This window comes from Drosophila ficusphila, unplaced genomic scaffold (assembly GCF_018152265.1).
Source record: "Drosophila ficusphila isolate 14025-0441.05 unplaced genomic scaffold, ASM1815226v1 contig_106, whole genome shotgun sequence".
NCBI classification, from domain to species: Eukaryota; Metazoa; Arthropoda; class Insecta; order Diptera; family Drosophilidae; genus Drosophila; species Drosophila ficusphila.
Window position 1 is genome coordinate 12,170,889 of NW_025063993.1, and position 14,019 is coordinate 12,184,907.

Sequence of the window (14,019 nt, forward strand, 5' to 3'; positions counted from 1 at the left end):
ATTTCTGCTCTTGGCCCCCAACGCTGGCCATAATGTCTGGGTCGGGGTCTTTATATTTATTGACTGCCGCCTTTATCAGCAGCAAGTTTATTATTTGTTTAATTTACTGCACGCCGTCGCCTGCATTTCGACATGTGAAAAGGTCGTTGATAGTGTTCCGGGATTTAACTGGTTTTAAGGTATTACAATCCAAGGCGTTTAGTTTTATAATGATCATAAAGCATTAAAGTTAGATTAAGGGGTATAGGGTTGTTTATTTGTTATATTAGTGGTGGAAAAATTGGCCAAGCTAATGCGTAAAACGTTTAATGTCAGATAAGTTTTCTATTTTACTCGTATGAGTGATTATTTACTCGTGGTTTTAATTGATTGGCTTAATATGTTGGTGTATTTTCAATAAATTCCTCAAAAATTGTGCGGTTAGATAAGATTAATTGCTTATAAGCATATTATAAGGTAGGTATAACTTCGGTTCTGCTCATTTTCCATTTTTATTTTAAAACTAGCTTAAATAGTTTAATGCTTCGTCTTCTGTTCAACCTATGTTCCATAAAATTTTTACACCCTTCTGCTATTAAAATGACTGATTTTTGTTACATGTACTTTATATTTATTAGAATTGTTTTCGAATATGTCTCATAGTTTAGATTCCGGAGTTGGCCTTGATCCAGTCGACGTAGCTGGTCACGCGGGTGAAGGCGGCGGGGGCACCGGCCTCGCATCCGTCGGCGGATCCGAAGGAGGTGATGCCGATGAGGGTTCCATCGAGGTTCAGCGGGCCGCCGGAGTCACCCTGGCAGGTGGAGGTGCCCTTGGGAGTGGCCACGCAGATCACGCGGCTGGTCACGATCAGGCTGCCGAAGGTCTGCTGGCACACGGAGTTCTCGATGACGGTGAGGTCGGTGTACTGCAGGTGGGAGGCGACGGCGGTGGCGGAGTCGGAGGTGAGTCCCCATCCGGAGGCGACGGCGGTCTTGCCGGTGTAGGTGGAGTAGCTGCTGGAGATGGCGGGCAGGGCGATCTTGTTCACGTTGGCCGAAAAGCTGACGGAGGGAGTCTTGATCAGGGAGATGTCGTTGCGGACGGTCAGCGAAAGGTAGCTCTCGTGCTGGATGAAGTCCGAGCTGGAGACCTTCTGGGTGAACTGCGGGCTGGTGCGCACGGTGGCTCCGTAGTTGATGGTCACCGAGGTGGCACTGCATTATAAAAAATACCATTGGTCAGGATCCTTTCCTATATATTTGTGAAAACAAGTCTTACCCATCCGTGCAGTGAGCAGCAGTCACCACCCACTCGTTGCCGATGATGGATCCACCGCACCACCAGCTGCCCTTGGAGCTGCTGAAGCTGAGTCCCACCTGGTAGGGGAACTGGCCGGCGACGGCGTCCTTGCCGTTGGTGATGCGACCATTGATGGACGGCACCGAGATCCTGTCACGAGGATGCACCGGAGCGGTCTGGGGCAGGAGCCCAGCGGAGGCGGAGGCCAGAGCCAGAACCAAAACAACGAAAACCTTCATGATCGAAACTATGAGTGATTTCACCTTTCCCATCGAGCTCCTTATATACCCGAACTAGCAGCTCTTATCTGAATAGAACGCCTTGATGATTTGATTACATTTCGCAGAAATTTATATCAGCTACTTATTTGGCGGTTTTGTAATATAATTTATTCCCAGACTGATAAGATTCTAAAGTGCGCTACTTACTTTCATATCTGTTTATCAATTATAACGGACTTTTAACTTATGTGGGTGATAGGCATTTATTTTATGCTGGATATTTATTATCTCTTTAGTAATTTACCAACACTGGCTACTACTTACTTTTTAATCTTACAAGTAAACAATAATTAATAGTAATCTATTAGCAAACATTTGCTTAGGCTTATTTATTGATTTATTTCTTGTAATATGTAGTTGCGCTACCCTTACATGGAATTCCCTAAGACTTAGGGATTATTAAAATTTACAACTTATTGTCTCTTTGTTGATAAAAATGCAGTATAAAGTAACCGCCACTAAAATGCAATTTCCACTCATCAAAGTGTAATTGATCAGCATGAAGGTCTTCGTATTAATTGTTTTGGGAATTGCTTTTGTTTCTGCTAGGGTCCTTCCACAGGATACTCCAGTTCATCTCCGTGACATTGGTTCTCCATCAATCGAAGGTCGTATTACCAATGGAAATAAGGCAGCCACAAACCAGTTCCCCTATCAAGTGGGTCTCGCATTTAAGAGTTCCTCTGGAAGTTGGTGGTGCGGTGGTTCAATTATCGCAAATACTTGGGTTCTAACCGCTGCTCATTGCACAAAAGGGTAAGTATTTTATTAGCACTCATACATAAATAAAAATAAATAATTATATAATATATCCGTTTTGTAGTGCCTCTTCCGTTACCATTTATTATGGTTCCACCACTCGCGCAGTGGGCACAGTGACTAAAAAAGTATCCAGCTCAAAATTTGTGCAGCACGCTAGCTATAATTCGGTTACTCTGAATAACGATATATCCCTGATTAAAACCCCATCCGTAACTTTTACGGCTTCGATAAAGAAGATAAACCTCCCAGCGATCGCCAGTAGCTATTCATCTTACGCCGGACAAACAGCCATAGCCTCCGGATGGGGAAGAACCTCGGATTCCGTCAGCGCTTCGGCCTCCACCCTCCAATATGCCCAACTAAAGGTTATTACCAATGCCGTGTGCCAGCAGACTTATGGAAGCTCGGTGGTTACCAGCGGAGTGATCTGCGTGGCCTCCACCAACAAAGTATCTACTTGTCAGGGCGATTCTGGAGGTCCTCTGGCCTTGAACAGTCAGTTGATTGGAGTGACCTCGTTTGTGTCCTCGAATGGGTGCGAGAAAAATAAGCCAGCTGGTTTCACCCGCGTTACCAGTTACCTGATCTGGATTAAGAGCAATTCCGGTGTTTCCTATTAGGGGATATGTATTATTTTTAAAACTCCCAAAAAATAATATAGTTTTTCCTTTATCCCAGCAACTAAGAAAAATAAATTAATTTTGAATGAAATGCTCTGCTTTTATTATAAGAAAGTTACAAATGTTTCAAAAGTTTGTGGCTCTCAAGCCGAAACTCCGGAGTTCTCCTTGATCCAGTCCAGGTAGCTGGTCACGCGAGAGAATCCGGCCGGGGCTCCCACCTCGCAACCGTCGATGGATCCGAAGGAGGTGACTCCGATCAGGGTTCTATCCAAAGCCAAGGGGCCGCCAGAGTCTCCACTGCAGATGGAGGTACGGTTGACTCCGTCCACACAGATCACCCGGCTGGTAACCACCTGGCTGCCGTAGGCTGCTTGGCACACGGAGTTGGCGATGACGGTGAGATCGGCGTACTGGAGATCGCGGGCCACCGAGGAGGAGGTGTCGGAAGTCAGACCCCATCCGGAGGCCACGGCCACTTGTCCGGCGTAGGTGGAGTAGCTACTGGCGATGGCTGGGAGGGCGATCTTGTTCACGGAGGAGGAGAAGCTCACGGAAGGGGTCTTGATCAGGGAGATGTCGTTGTTGAGAGTACGCGATACATAGTTGGCATGCTGGATGAAGTTCGCGCTGGTGACTCTTTGGGTGAACTGCGGGCTGGTGCGCACGGTGGCTCCATAGTAGATGGTCACTGAAGAGGCACTGATATGCAAGGAAATTATTTAGCGAGAACCCTCTTAATAGAATTTTTGGTCTTACCCGCTGGTGCAGTGGGCAGCGGTCAGCACATAGGAGTTGTCGATGATGGATCCACCGCACCACCAGCTGCCCGACGAGCTGAGGAAGCTGAGTCCCACCTGGTAGGGGAACTGGTCGGCCACGGCGTTCTTGCCGTTGGTGATGCGACCATTGATGGAAGGGGAAGAGGTCATGTCACGAGGATGCACAGGAGTCAACTGGGGCAGAAGACCTGCAGAGGCGGAGGCGATGGCCAGAACCAAAACTAAGAACACCTTCATGTCGATGGTTGTACTTTCAGTGAATGATTTTCTTGTGCCAACTTATGGGTTTATATACCACCGTGGTGGGCTTATCTTGGCCTAATGGGCGAATCCCAAATCCGTTAGTAAGATTTTGAGTTTCACTGCGTTGTGAAAAACCCATGCTAGTGAAACTCTATTAAATTGATTTGCTTTTATAGATTTCTTAAGAAAAAAACTATATTGTATGTTTGCTAAGAATTTTTTATAGAAAGTATTTTGGTATTTGTTCAGGTTACTTTAATACGTTTATTTAATTATTGGCTTTATAATAATTTGTTTCATTACATGATTAAAACATTAAAAGATTTTATTGATAAGAAATTGAATTTATATTTTTAATACATTTCATTAAGAGATTTTTAAATGTTAAAAACTACTCCAAATTAGAAAATTAATTTATTTTGCACGACTCCCAGCTGATTATCTTTTTACAGTAAAAGGGTTTGGTTTTTTCCCTTGAAACTTTAGACTATCTGAAAGTATAGATGGGGACTTGCCCAAAGATTCCCCAGATAAGACCATTCAGGACGGGTATATAACAGACTTGGCTAGTAGGAGTAATCATTCACTGTTCAATCAACCATCCACCAGTATGAAGGTCTTTGCTGTCTTGCTTCTGGCCATCGCCTCCGCTTCCGCTGGGATCTTTCCCCAGATTGCTCCTGTGCATCCCCGTGACAGGACTCCGGTTGCCTCCATCAATGGTCGCATAACCAATGGCAGAAACGCCGTGGCCGACCAGTTTCCCTACCAGGTGGGACTCAGCTTCACCGGCTCCGAGGGCAGCTGGTGGTGCGGTGGATCCATCATCGACAATTCCTGGGTGCTGACAGCTGCCCACTGCACCAGCGGGTAAGAAAGCAAAACTTCTGTTTAGAGGGATATCGATAAAGAATTTTCTTGCATTTCAGTGCCTCCTCCGTGACGATCTACTATGGAGCCACCGTGCGCACCAGTCCCCAGTTCACCCAAACTCTCTCCAGCTCGAGCTTCATCCAGCACGCCAACTACATCTCGCTGACCGTTCGCAACGACATCTCCCTGATCAAAACTCCGTCTGTGACCTTCTCGGCCTCCGTGAACAAGATCGCCCTGCCCGCCATCGCCAGCAGCTACTCTTCGTACGTGGGACAGACCGCCGTGGCTTCTGGATGGGGACTCACCTCCGACTCCGCCACCGCCGTGGCCAGGAACCTCCAGTACACCGACCTTACCGTCATCGAGAACTCCGTTTGCCAAAAGTCCTTTAGCAGCCTGATCGTTACCAGCCGGGTGATCTGCGTTGCCACTCCCAAGGGCACCTCCACCTGCCAGGGAGACTCTGGTGGTCCTCTGGCCCTGGATGGCACCCTCATCGGCATCACCTCCTTCGGATCTCCTGACGGTTGCGAGGTGGGAGAGCCTGCCGCCTTCACCCGGGTGACCAGCTACCTGGACTGGATCAAGGAGAACTCCGGAGTTTCTGCTTGAGAGCCACATACTTTTGAAACATTTGTAACTTTCTTTTCTAAATAAAACCAGAACATTCTAAAAATTATATATAGTTTATAATTGCCGCCTATTTAAAGATCTTAAACTACATCTTGTCAAACAACTAGCTTATAATAGTTTCATATGATTAAAGGACAGTGTGGTGCGATGTATCCATTAGGGCATTAATCGTTTACATTATTACACAATTCAATGCCTTTCTATCAGTTTACTAGTCAGATCTAAAACTCCTTAATATAAATCGGTAATTCCTTTGTTACAGTATGAAAATACAGTATATATAAAATAAGGTTTACAGAACTTGGAGGCTAATCTTGTAGGAAGTCACTTTCTGTATCTGTGAAAATCTGGATTTATCTTATCAGCTAACAAATTGGTAACTTTGAGATTTAGCGCGAGTTTCTATAATAGGGCAAAACCCAATTAATTACTATCTTAACACGTCGAACTTATTTTTTTTTTTTTTTTGGAAATTCCCATTGAAATAAATTTATGATTTGATATTAATTTAATTGTGTAAAGACTTCTATAAGTTGATTTTTGTTATTTATTGAGTACTTGCACTAGATTTTTAAATCCAACACTGCTGAGTAAGGCAATAAAAACGATTTTACTGTGTAAGCTGAAGTTTCTTATATCCTTGGAAAGGGTGTAATTATTTCAGTCAAATCTTTGCACCTCAGTGTAGGAGACACCTCAGACCCCATAAAATATATATATATTCTTGATCAGCATCACGATCTGAATCGCACTAGACGTGTACGTCTGTTCGTCTGACTATTTATTTGTAAGCCAGTCTCTCAGTTTTAAAGCTGTTTTGCTGAAACTTTTCTTAAGGCTGGTTATCACCTTGTGGCGACCAAAAATTTGTTTTTTTTGGCTTATTATATAAATATTTGTTCCGAAAATGTTCTCAACAAATTTCAGATCCAAATTTAAAAAATTACAAGAGTTACAGGCCCTTACATGGAGCGTTGGGGTTAACCAGTCGCCATAAAATTTTTTTTTTTAATGTTCCTAGTTGTTTCTTTTAACTAATAAATTAGGATTATCCAAAAATATTGAAAACTGTTTATTTGAGGAAATAATTAGTGAGAAAAAAAACGCGATAAAATCAATTTTTTTTCAAAAGCTAATAACTTTTGCAATTTTAATTTTTTTTTCTGATCCTAGTTCATTTTATGCACAATACTGTACACTTTTACAATCTTTTCGGTTTTTGTGTTTCCGATTACCCGTTTTGGCTGAATCACTTCCTAACAATTTTCTTGCGGAATGTGTTATCCTTTTCATGCATACACCATACATTTTAGAATGCTCTCATTTTATTTATTTTTAATCAAGTCACAAATCGGGCAGTTCTCCTTAAGCCGAAACTCCGGAGTTCTCCTTGATCCAGTCCAGGTAGCTGGTCACGCGGGAGAAACCGGCTGGGGCTCCCACCTCGCAACCGTCGATGGATCCGAAGGAGGTGACTCCAATCAGGATTCCATCCAAAGCCAAGGGGCCGCCGGAGTCTCCACTGCAGATGGAGGTGCGGTTGACACCGTCCACACAGATCACCCGGCTGGTAACCACCAGACTGCCGTAGGCTGCTTGGCACACGGAGTTGGCAATGACGGTCAGATCGGCGTACTGGAGATCGCGGGCCACGGAGGAGGAGGTGTCGGAGGTCAGTCCCCATCCGGAGGCCACGGCCACTTGTCCGGCGTAGGTGGAGTAGCTACTGGCGATGGCTGGGAGGTCGATCTTGTTGACGGAAGAGGAGAAGGTGACGGAGGGAGTCTTGATCAGGGAGATGTCGTTGCGGAGAGTAAGCGATACATAGTTGGCATGCTGGATGAAGTTCGCGCTGGAGACCGTGTGGGTGAACTGAGGGCTGGTACGAACGGTGGCTCCATAGTAGATGGTCACATAGGAAGCTCTAAATAAGAAATACTCGTATTTTTACTGATCCTTTTCAGTAAACAAGAATAGTCAACTTACCCGCTGGTGCAGTGGGCTGCGGTCAGCACATAGGAGTTGTCGATGATGGACCCACCGCACCACCAGCTGCCCGACGAGCTGAGGAAGCTGAGTCCCACCTGGTAGGGGAACTGGTCGGCAACGGCGTTCTTGCCGTTGGTGATGCGACCATTGATGGAAGGGGAAGAGGTCCTGTCACGAGGATGCACAGGAGTCAACTGGGGCAGAAGACCTGCAGAGGCGGAGGCGATGGCCAGAACCAAAACTAAGAACACCTTCATGTCGATGGTTGTACTTTCAGTGAATGACTTTCTTGTGCCAACTTATGGGTTTATATACCACCATGGTGGGCTTATCTTGGCACAATGGGCGAATCCCAAAAACGTTAGCAAGATTTTGAGTTATTGCCTTAGACCATTGAATTGTGAAATAACCATAATATTAATATGTTATTTAATTGTTTTTGCTTTTAAGCTGATTTAAGAAAAAAAATTATATTATGTATAAATCGATTTCAAAAAGTTGCACTTCTTCGATCTTAATTAAGTATTTTTTTTAGAAAGTATTTTGGTAGTTGGTAATGGTAATTTTAAAAATTTATTTAATTATTGGCCTTATATTAACTTCATATGAAACATGTCAACAAAGTTTTCCTTAATATTAAAACGAATTTAACCTTTTAATATATTTTATTAGGAGATTTTTAAATGTTACAAAAAATAAAAATAAAAAATTATTCATTTTGCCCAACACCCAGCTCATTATCTTATTACTGCAAAAGGGTTTGGTTTTTTCCCTTGAAACTTTAGACTATCGGAAAGTATAGATGGGGACTTGCCCAAAGATTCCCCAGATAAGACCATTCAGGACGGGTATATAACAGACTTGGCTAGTAGGAGTAATCATTCACTGTTCAATCAACCATCCACCAGTATGAAGGTCTTTGCTGTCTTGCTTCTGGCCATCGCCTCCGCTTCCGCTGGGATCTTTCCCCAGATTGCTCCTGTGCATCCCCGTGACAGGACTCCGGTTGCCTCCATCAATGGTCGCATAACCAATGGCAGAAACGCCGTGGCCGACCAGTTTCCCTACCAGGTGGGACTCAGCTTCACCGGCTCCGAGGGCAGCTGGTGGTGCGGTGGATCCATCATCGACAATTCCTGGGTGCTGACAGCTGCCCACTGCACCAGCGGGTAAGAAAGCAAAACTTCTGTTTAGAGGGATATCGATAGAGAATTTTCTTGCATTTCAGTGCCTCCTCCGTGACGATCTACTATGGAGCCACCGTGCGCACCAGTCCCCAGTTCACCCAAACTCTGTCCAGCTCGAGCTTCATCCAGCACGCCAACTACATCTCGCTGACCGTTCGCAACGACATCTCCCTGATCAAAACTCCGTCCGTGACCTTCTCGGCCTCCGTTAACAAGATCGCCCTGCCCGCCATCGCCAGCAGCTACTCCTCGTACGTGGGACAGACCGCCGTGGCTTCTGGATGGGGACTCACCTCCGACTCCGCCACCGCCGTGGCCAGGAACCTCCAGTACACCGACCTCACCGTCATAGAGAACTCCGTTTGCCAAAAGTCCTTTAGCAGCCTGATCGTGACCAGCCGGGTGATCTGCGTAGCCACTCCCAAGGGCACCTCCACCTGCCAGGGAGACTCTGGTGGTCCTCTGGCCCTGGATGGCACCCTCATCGGCATCACCTCCTTCGGATCTCCTGACGGTTGCGAGGTGGGAGAGCCTGCCGCCTTCACCCGGGTGACCAGCTACCTGGACTGGATCAAGGAGAACTCCGGAGTTTCGGCTTGAGAGCCACATACTTTTGAAACTTTTGTAACTTTCTTTTCTAAATAAAACCAGAACATTCTGAAAATTTTCACTTCTACTTATTTACTGGTTAATTATTTAGTTATTATAGTTTTAAATCCTAAGAATTGTGTCCTAAGGTTTGTTTCCAAGTATTACAAAGAAAGCATTTATTTTGCCGCAGATTTAAAGATCTGAAATTGTTTATTGTCAAATAAGTAGCAAAAAATAGTCACATATGATTGAAAATCAATAAGGGCATTATTCAGTTACATTATTACACAACTGAACGCATTTTTATCAGTTAAATAGACGGTTATAAAACTCCTAAACATAAATCATTATTGCACAATTGAATGAATTTCTATCAGTTTTTTAATCGATTATAAAACTCTTTAATATAAATCGGTGACTTCCCTGAAATAGCGCAAATAAGATAAGGTTTTCGGAACTCGGCGGCTAATCTTGTAGAAAGCCAACTTCTGTATCTGTGGAAATCTGGATTTTTCTTATCAGCAAACAAATTGGGAATTTTAACTTTTAGCGGGAATTTCTATAAACGGGTTAAACCCAGTTAATTGTTATCTTAACATGTCTAAATCCAATCTTTTGGAAATTCCCATTGAACTTAGATTTATGATTTGATATAACTTTAATTGTACTGTCTACGTTGATAAAGTGTGTAAAGCCATACGTTGATTTTTATTTCTGAATGCAGTGCTTACTTTGGAGCAAGTACTTGTACTACATTTTTAAACCCAACAATGCTGAGTAAGGCAATAAATACGATTTTACTGTGTAAGTTATAGTTTGTTTTGAATTGTTGTTTAAACTTCTTTGTTCTAAAACACCGAATGGCCCAAACTGATATTTTTTTGCCATCCCGATTTGCTGCAGGAAATTCCCGCCGAGTACTTCAGTATTGTTTGACTTCCATCGAATGGCAGCCGCATCATCGAACTTTTGTTTGCTTTTTGTTCAATTTTTATTAGATACCATTTGTTTGCGTGCCATGGCTGTTTTGCTACTTGAGCCCTCGAACCTTCGAGGTTCGAGCTCTGTTTTTATGTTTATGCGGAAATCTGCAGAAATTGTGTCAATATCAATAAAATTAGATTAGTATCGGCGACGACGAGGACGAGGATGACGAGAGATTGGTGGTGGAGGCGACAAACAAGCAACCGAAGTGTGGCAGGCAACAAATAAAGTCCCTTCCTCTGCTTCCGCTTCCTGCCTTAAACCAATTTCATGTGTTGTGGCCTGCTTCCGTTTTCAGGCTCACTTCCGGCGCGCCTTGTCTGTGTATGCATGTGTGTGTGCGTGAGTGTTTGAGTGAGTGTGTGACAACTGTTTAAATGCCTTGAAATTGTTGCAATTTCGGATTCATCCCTTTTGGGTAAACTTTTCGCCGGGCCAAGAGCATAGGGCCCCACTTAATCTCAGTTAATTTTCTTAATGGAAAACTTTTTTTCGGTTCTTTTCATTCATTCGTTTCCTCCTCTTTGGCTAGGCTCAAAAATTGCTTTTCACTTAATTCTGCTTCGGGGGAAAACTGTCGGATTTCCTTGTAGCGACCCAATTTTCATAATGCGCAAATTAGAAAAGTTTTTCGCTTGAAGTTCGCTCTGCGATTTTGCTGCTATTGAATTTCCAACCGGCTTTAAACTGCCTTCCCCTATTGATTTCGCATTCACAACATTTACGTGGCATTATCGCTGGGCTTTTCATTTCCGCACACCCGCACAACAATAAACAACATGAACAATTGTGTCTCCATTTCTCATCTGGTGGCGTAATCTTTTATATAAACACAGCCGTGGTGCTCCAACACTTGCCACCCGATGTCCAACTAAGAAAAACATTTGCACAAGGAGCGCGCGTTAAAAAAAAAAAAAACGGGGAAGCGGTAAGTGGAAGGCGGAAAACTCCGGAAAAGCCGGGAAAAGGGAAAGAGGTATTCACTCCATCGGCGACTGAATCACGTGACGAATGATTGAGTGCACTTCTGTGTGCGCTTTTTCACTTAAAATGTGCGATTTCAATCACTAAAAGCAAAGGTACACATCGGAAAATCGAATCAGCCACGGCTGATGGAGTTTCTCGAGTGGTGGTTACCTCGTTCTTTTTTTTTGCCTGCTCTTCCAGAAGTACCGTTAACCGCAAGGTGGGCAAAAACAAAAGACATTCGCAGTGCATTCAAAAGCGGAAGCGGAAGTTGGCAATAAAAACGCTGAAACAAGTTATGTGCAAAATGTCCGGGACACGTGATGGACTTTTCCTTACCGGGGAGAAAAAAAGAGGAGAAGAGAAACAAAAGAAGGAGAACTGGGGACCTGTGCTAAACATTCCGCACATCAAAAACGACGCGCCACTTAACAAATCCCAAGTTGTCGTTGCGTGCCACGTGACTGGCATACAAAGCGGCCAAAAGGACTCTGGTCTTTTGCAGGAGCCGAAAACAATAGCTCTGCTTTGGTCCGTCGGAATGTTTGGCCCGCTCGTTACTTTATGGCCAGCCGGCAAAACGCTTTCACGCACGCCCGCCCCTTCCCTGCCCCTGCCCCTGCCACGCCCCCCTTGTCCAGCTGGCGACCTGCCGCGCTTAATTTCCGCTTGTAATGGACGCACGATAAATCCTGGCAAGCGTTTCCGAATCTCCCAGACTTTCCTCACGCGGCACGCAATCGAAATATATATTTTTTAGATTTTCCTTTCTTGCTGCTTGTTGCTTTTCCCAGGAAGAATTTTATTAAATTTTTCTAGTCTTAAAGTTTGAATTTAGTCTGCTACGAAACTGCACCCTTCGTTTGGTTTTTATTTCGTTTGATTTTTTTTTTTCAAATTATTATGATGTTACCCCTGTCAAAAATCCGAAAAATGGCTTTTTAGAAAATGGTCTAATTGGATGTTAAATGAAAGACGTTTTTATTATATTTAAAATAAAGTTATCGTGAAATAAGGAATTACATTGTTTAGTAACCAAGCAATTTTATTCAAGCAAGCCTCTATTTTGACTTTCATTAAAATGTTTCAGTCTACAGCTTTCGCCAGACTTTCTAAATCTCTCCCCACTTCCCTCAACTCTTGGTCCTTTTGGCCATCATTTGAAATCGAAAATCCTTTTAACTCGCAACCGCAATGTGCCAATTGCCAGGGCCATTTTTATTGTCGCCCGTCGTTAGTCAAAGGCTAAAGTCGGTAACAACTATTGCTGTCTCGTTGGGAGGAGCTCGCCAGCTGCTCCTCTACCTCGTCCTGTGGCGTTTTCTCCTGAGTTAGCCCACCTGTGCGTGTCGCCTAAGCCGGCGATAAGGCGAGCACATTTGGAGGGACGAACCCCTTCGATCCGGGGATTTCCCGCTCTGGCTACGTGCCTTTCTTTGCGGCTGCGATAAATTGCTATTGGTTTGCAGTCGGGCCAAAAGGTAAAGCTGCTAATTTATTAGCCAAAGCGACAAACAAAGCATAAATAAGCCCCGGGTTTGGTGATGGTGTATCTGTAGTTCCATTCCGTTCCGTTGCCATCCGTCGTCTGACCTTAAACATTCGATTCGGTTTTGGCCATTTCGGCTTTAATGTGTGCCAAAGTGGCATATAAATTTCAATGGGCGTAAGAATCTGCTAAGCCACTTGGCTTTGCAGCCATCTGCCACGCCCACCCATCAGGGGCGGCATGTGTGTGACTGTGTGTTAGTGTGTTGGTGTGAGCCAAACAATGGGAAAGCGACAACGACAACGCATATTCAATAATGTCGCTTTCAACTTTTATGCTCGCAAAATGCAAAAATCTGCAGTCGGAGGAGGAGGAAACGGGGGACAGATAGTGAGTTGGCTAAACACATTCATGCATTTTACAATGTTGCCAAAGCCCCTCGGACTAAAGTTCTTGGCTGTGAACAATAGAAAAACGAATTAAACAAAAAAGCCAGGCCAGCGGCGGCATTCACATAAGTATATGTTTTTATGTGCACTTGAAAAAATTGAAAACAAAAATGTATTGACAATTGTGATAGTTTCATAAGTGAATTTTCCAAGATATAAGCCAACAAAATGTTTAATATTATATCAAAATTAGTTAAACACAAACCCTTTTTTTAAATCGGATGATGGCTGTTTGTTTTGCCTAAGTTTTAAAATTGATGAAATTTATGTAGTGAGTTTTGTGATCTACGTTTATGTACCATATTTTATAATACATTTTCTCTGAGTGTGCGGCACCGTTTGTGGGTGTATATGTGCTCTACAACAATAAGCAGAAAGGCACCAGCTGCAACAATGGCGAACAGCAAAAATGAATGCGAGTGCGAATCCAAGAGAAAGCGGAGCAGGCACGCCGAAACCCTCTACTGTTGCTTTTACTGGCTTTTGTTTGCACCGCCACCTCCGACCTGCCACGCCTCCCTTTGGCACCCCCTCGCCCCCTTTTCCTTTGTTGCTGCTGCATTAGCAGCCATAGTGCATTAATGTTGCAAGCTGAGCATGTGAGTACGACTCGAGATGGGTTGGCTTCACTTGGCTTACGACTTGAAAATAAATGTCGGGCATGCTAAACAGGATTTGATCAGGACACGAATTCTGCTGTGAATACCGGCGAGCCAAATGGGAAATCGATGGGAATCATTTGGATTTCTTAGCTCGGAAATCTAAGAAAAAAGAAATTTGTAAGAACTATAATGATTTTGTAGCTCTCCAAGTTTTAAATTTTTAATCATAGTCATCCGGTTCGTCGTGTCAACCTAAATCTACACTTATCTAGAATTTATTCATT

At 43.9% G+C, this 14,019-nt stretch overlaps 6 protein-coding genes across 6 annotated transcripts; 3 read left to right on the plus strand and 3 right to left on the minus strand.

Moving 5' to 3' along the window:
- Positions 1-587: 587 nt before the first annotated feature.
- LOC108093241 (serine protease 1) lies at positions 588-1,533 on the minus strand. Its single transcript, XM_017193216.1, has 2 exons — positions 1,261-1,533; positions 588-1,196 (listed from the first exon to the last, which is right to left on the minus strand). The coding sequence occupies exons 1-2, from the start codon at positions 1,518-1,520 to the stop codon at positions 644-646; spliced, it is 813 nt and encodes a 270-aa protein (XP_017048705.1). The 5' UTR covers positions 1,521-1,533; the 3' UTR covers positions 588-643.
- Positions 1,534-2,052: 519 nt separating this feature from the next.
- On the plus strand, positions 2,053-3,035 carry LOC108093033 (serine protease 1-like). Its single transcript, XM_043208575.1, has 2 exons — positions 2,053-2,318; positions 2,386-3,035. The coding sequence occupies exons 1-2, from the start codon at positions 2,062-2,064 to the stop codon at positions 2,942-2,944; spliced, it is 816 nt and encodes a 271-aa protein (XP_043064510.1). The 5' UTR covers positions 2,053-2,061; the 3' UTR covers positions 2,945-3,035.
- LOC108093170 (serine protease 1-like) lies at positions 3,024-3,968 on the minus strand. The gene is made up of 2 exons (XM_017193123.1): positions 3,704-3,968; positions 3,024-3,646 (listed from the first exon to the last, which is right to left on the minus strand). The coding sequence occupies exons 1-2, from the start codon at positions 3,961-3,963 to the stop codon at positions 3,088-3,090; spliced, it is 819 nt and encodes a 272-aa protein (XP_017048612.1). The 5' UTR covers positions 3,964-3,968; the 3' UTR covers positions 3,024-3,087.
- Positions 3,969-4,568: 600 nt separating this feature from the next.
- LOC108093172 (serine protease 1-like) lies at positions 4,569-5,524 on the plus strand. Its single transcript, XM_043208644.1, has 2 exons — positions 4,569-4,839; positions 4,899-5,524. Exons 1-2 carry the CDS (start codon positions 4,580-4,582, stop codon positions 5,455-5,457), a joined length of 819 nt encoding a protein of 272 aa, XP_043064579.1. The 5' UTR covers positions 4,569-4,579; the 3' UTR covers positions 5,458-5,524.
- A 1,261-nt stretch (positions 5,525-6,785) lies between these two features.
- LOC108093169 (serine protease 1-like) lies at positions 6,786-7,731 on the minus strand. The gene is made up of 2 exons (XM_017193122.2): positions 7,465-7,731; positions 6,786-7,402 (listed from the first exon to the last, which is right to left on the minus strand). The coding sequence occupies exons 1-2, from the start codon at positions 7,722-7,724 to the stop codon at positions 6,844-6,846; spliced, it is 819 nt and encodes a 272-aa protein (XP_017048611.1). The 5' UTR covers positions 7,725-7,731; the 3' UTR covers positions 6,786-6,843.
- A 634-nt stretch (positions 7,732-8,365) lies between these two features.
- LOC108093034 (serine protease 1-like) lies at positions 8,366-9,330 on the plus strand. Its single transcript, XM_043207796.1, has 2 exons — positions 8,366-8,636; positions 8,696-9,330. The coding sequence occupies exons 1-2, from the start codon at positions 8,377-8,379 to the stop codon at positions 9,252-9,254; spliced, it is 819 nt and encodes a 272-aa protein (XP_043063731.1). The 5' UTR covers positions 8,366-8,376; the 3' UTR covers positions 9,255-9,330.
- The last annotated feature ends 4,689 nt before the right edge of the window (positions 9,331-14,019 follow it).

What these genes read in the sequence shown, in the direction of transcription:
- LOC108093170 (XM_017193123.1), bottom strand. Translation starts at nt 3,963, where the DNA reads ATGAAGGTGTTCTTAGTTTTGGTTCTGGCCATCGCCTCCGCCTCTGCA. An exon ending in GCTGCCCACTGCACCAGCGG is followed by an intron (nt 3,647 to 3,703) that starts GTAAGACCAAAA and finishes CTTGCATATCAG; the next exon opens with TGCCTCTTCAGTGACCATCT.
- LOC108093172 (XM_043208644.1), top strand. Translation starts at nt 4,580, where the DNA reads ATGAAGGTCTTTGCTGTCTTGCTTCTGGCCATCGCCTCCGCTTCCGCT. An exon ending in GCTGCCCACTGCACCAGCGG is followed by an intron (nt 4,840 to 4,898) that starts GTAAGAAAGCAA and finishes CTTGCATTTCAG; the next exon opens with TGCCTCCTCCGTGACGATCT.
- LOC108093241 (XM_017193216.1), bottom strand. Translation starts at nt 1,520, where the DNA reads ATGAAGGTTTTCGTTGTTTTGGTTCTGGCTCTGGCCTCCGCCTCCGCT. An exon ending in GCTGCTCACTGCACGGATGG is followed by an intron (nt 1,197 to 1,260) that starts GTAAGACTTGTT and finishes TTTATAATGCAG; the next exon opens with TGCCACCTCGGTGACCATCA.
- LOC108093169 (XM_017193122.2), bottom strand. Translation starts at nt 7,724, where the DNA reads ATGAAGGTGTTCTTAGTTTTGGTTCTGGCCATCGCCTCCGCCTCTGCA. An exon ending in GCAGCCCACTGCACCAGCGG is followed by an intron (nt 7,403 to 7,464) that starts GTAAGTTGACTA and finishes TTTCTTATTTAG; the next exon opens with AGCTTCCTATGTGACCATCT.
- LOC108093034 (XM_043207796.1), top strand. Translation starts at nt 8,377, where the DNA reads ATGAAGGTCTTTGCTGTCTTGCTTCTGGCCATCGCCTCCGCTTCCGCT. An exon ending in GCTGCCCACTGCACCAGCGG is followed by an intron (nt 8,637 to 8,695) that starts GTAAGAAAGCAA and finishes CTTGCATTTCAG; the next exon opens with TGCCTCCTCCGTGACGATCT.
- LOC108093033 (XM_043208575.1), top strand. Translation starts at nt 2,062, where the DNA reads ATGAAGGTCTTCGTATTAATTGTTTTGGGAATTGCTTTTGTTTCTGCT. An exon ending in GCTGCTCATTGCACAAAAGG is followed by an intron (nt 2,319 to 2,385) that starts GTAAGTATTTTA and finishes TCCGTTTTGTAG; the next exon opens with TGCCTCTTCCGTTACCATTT.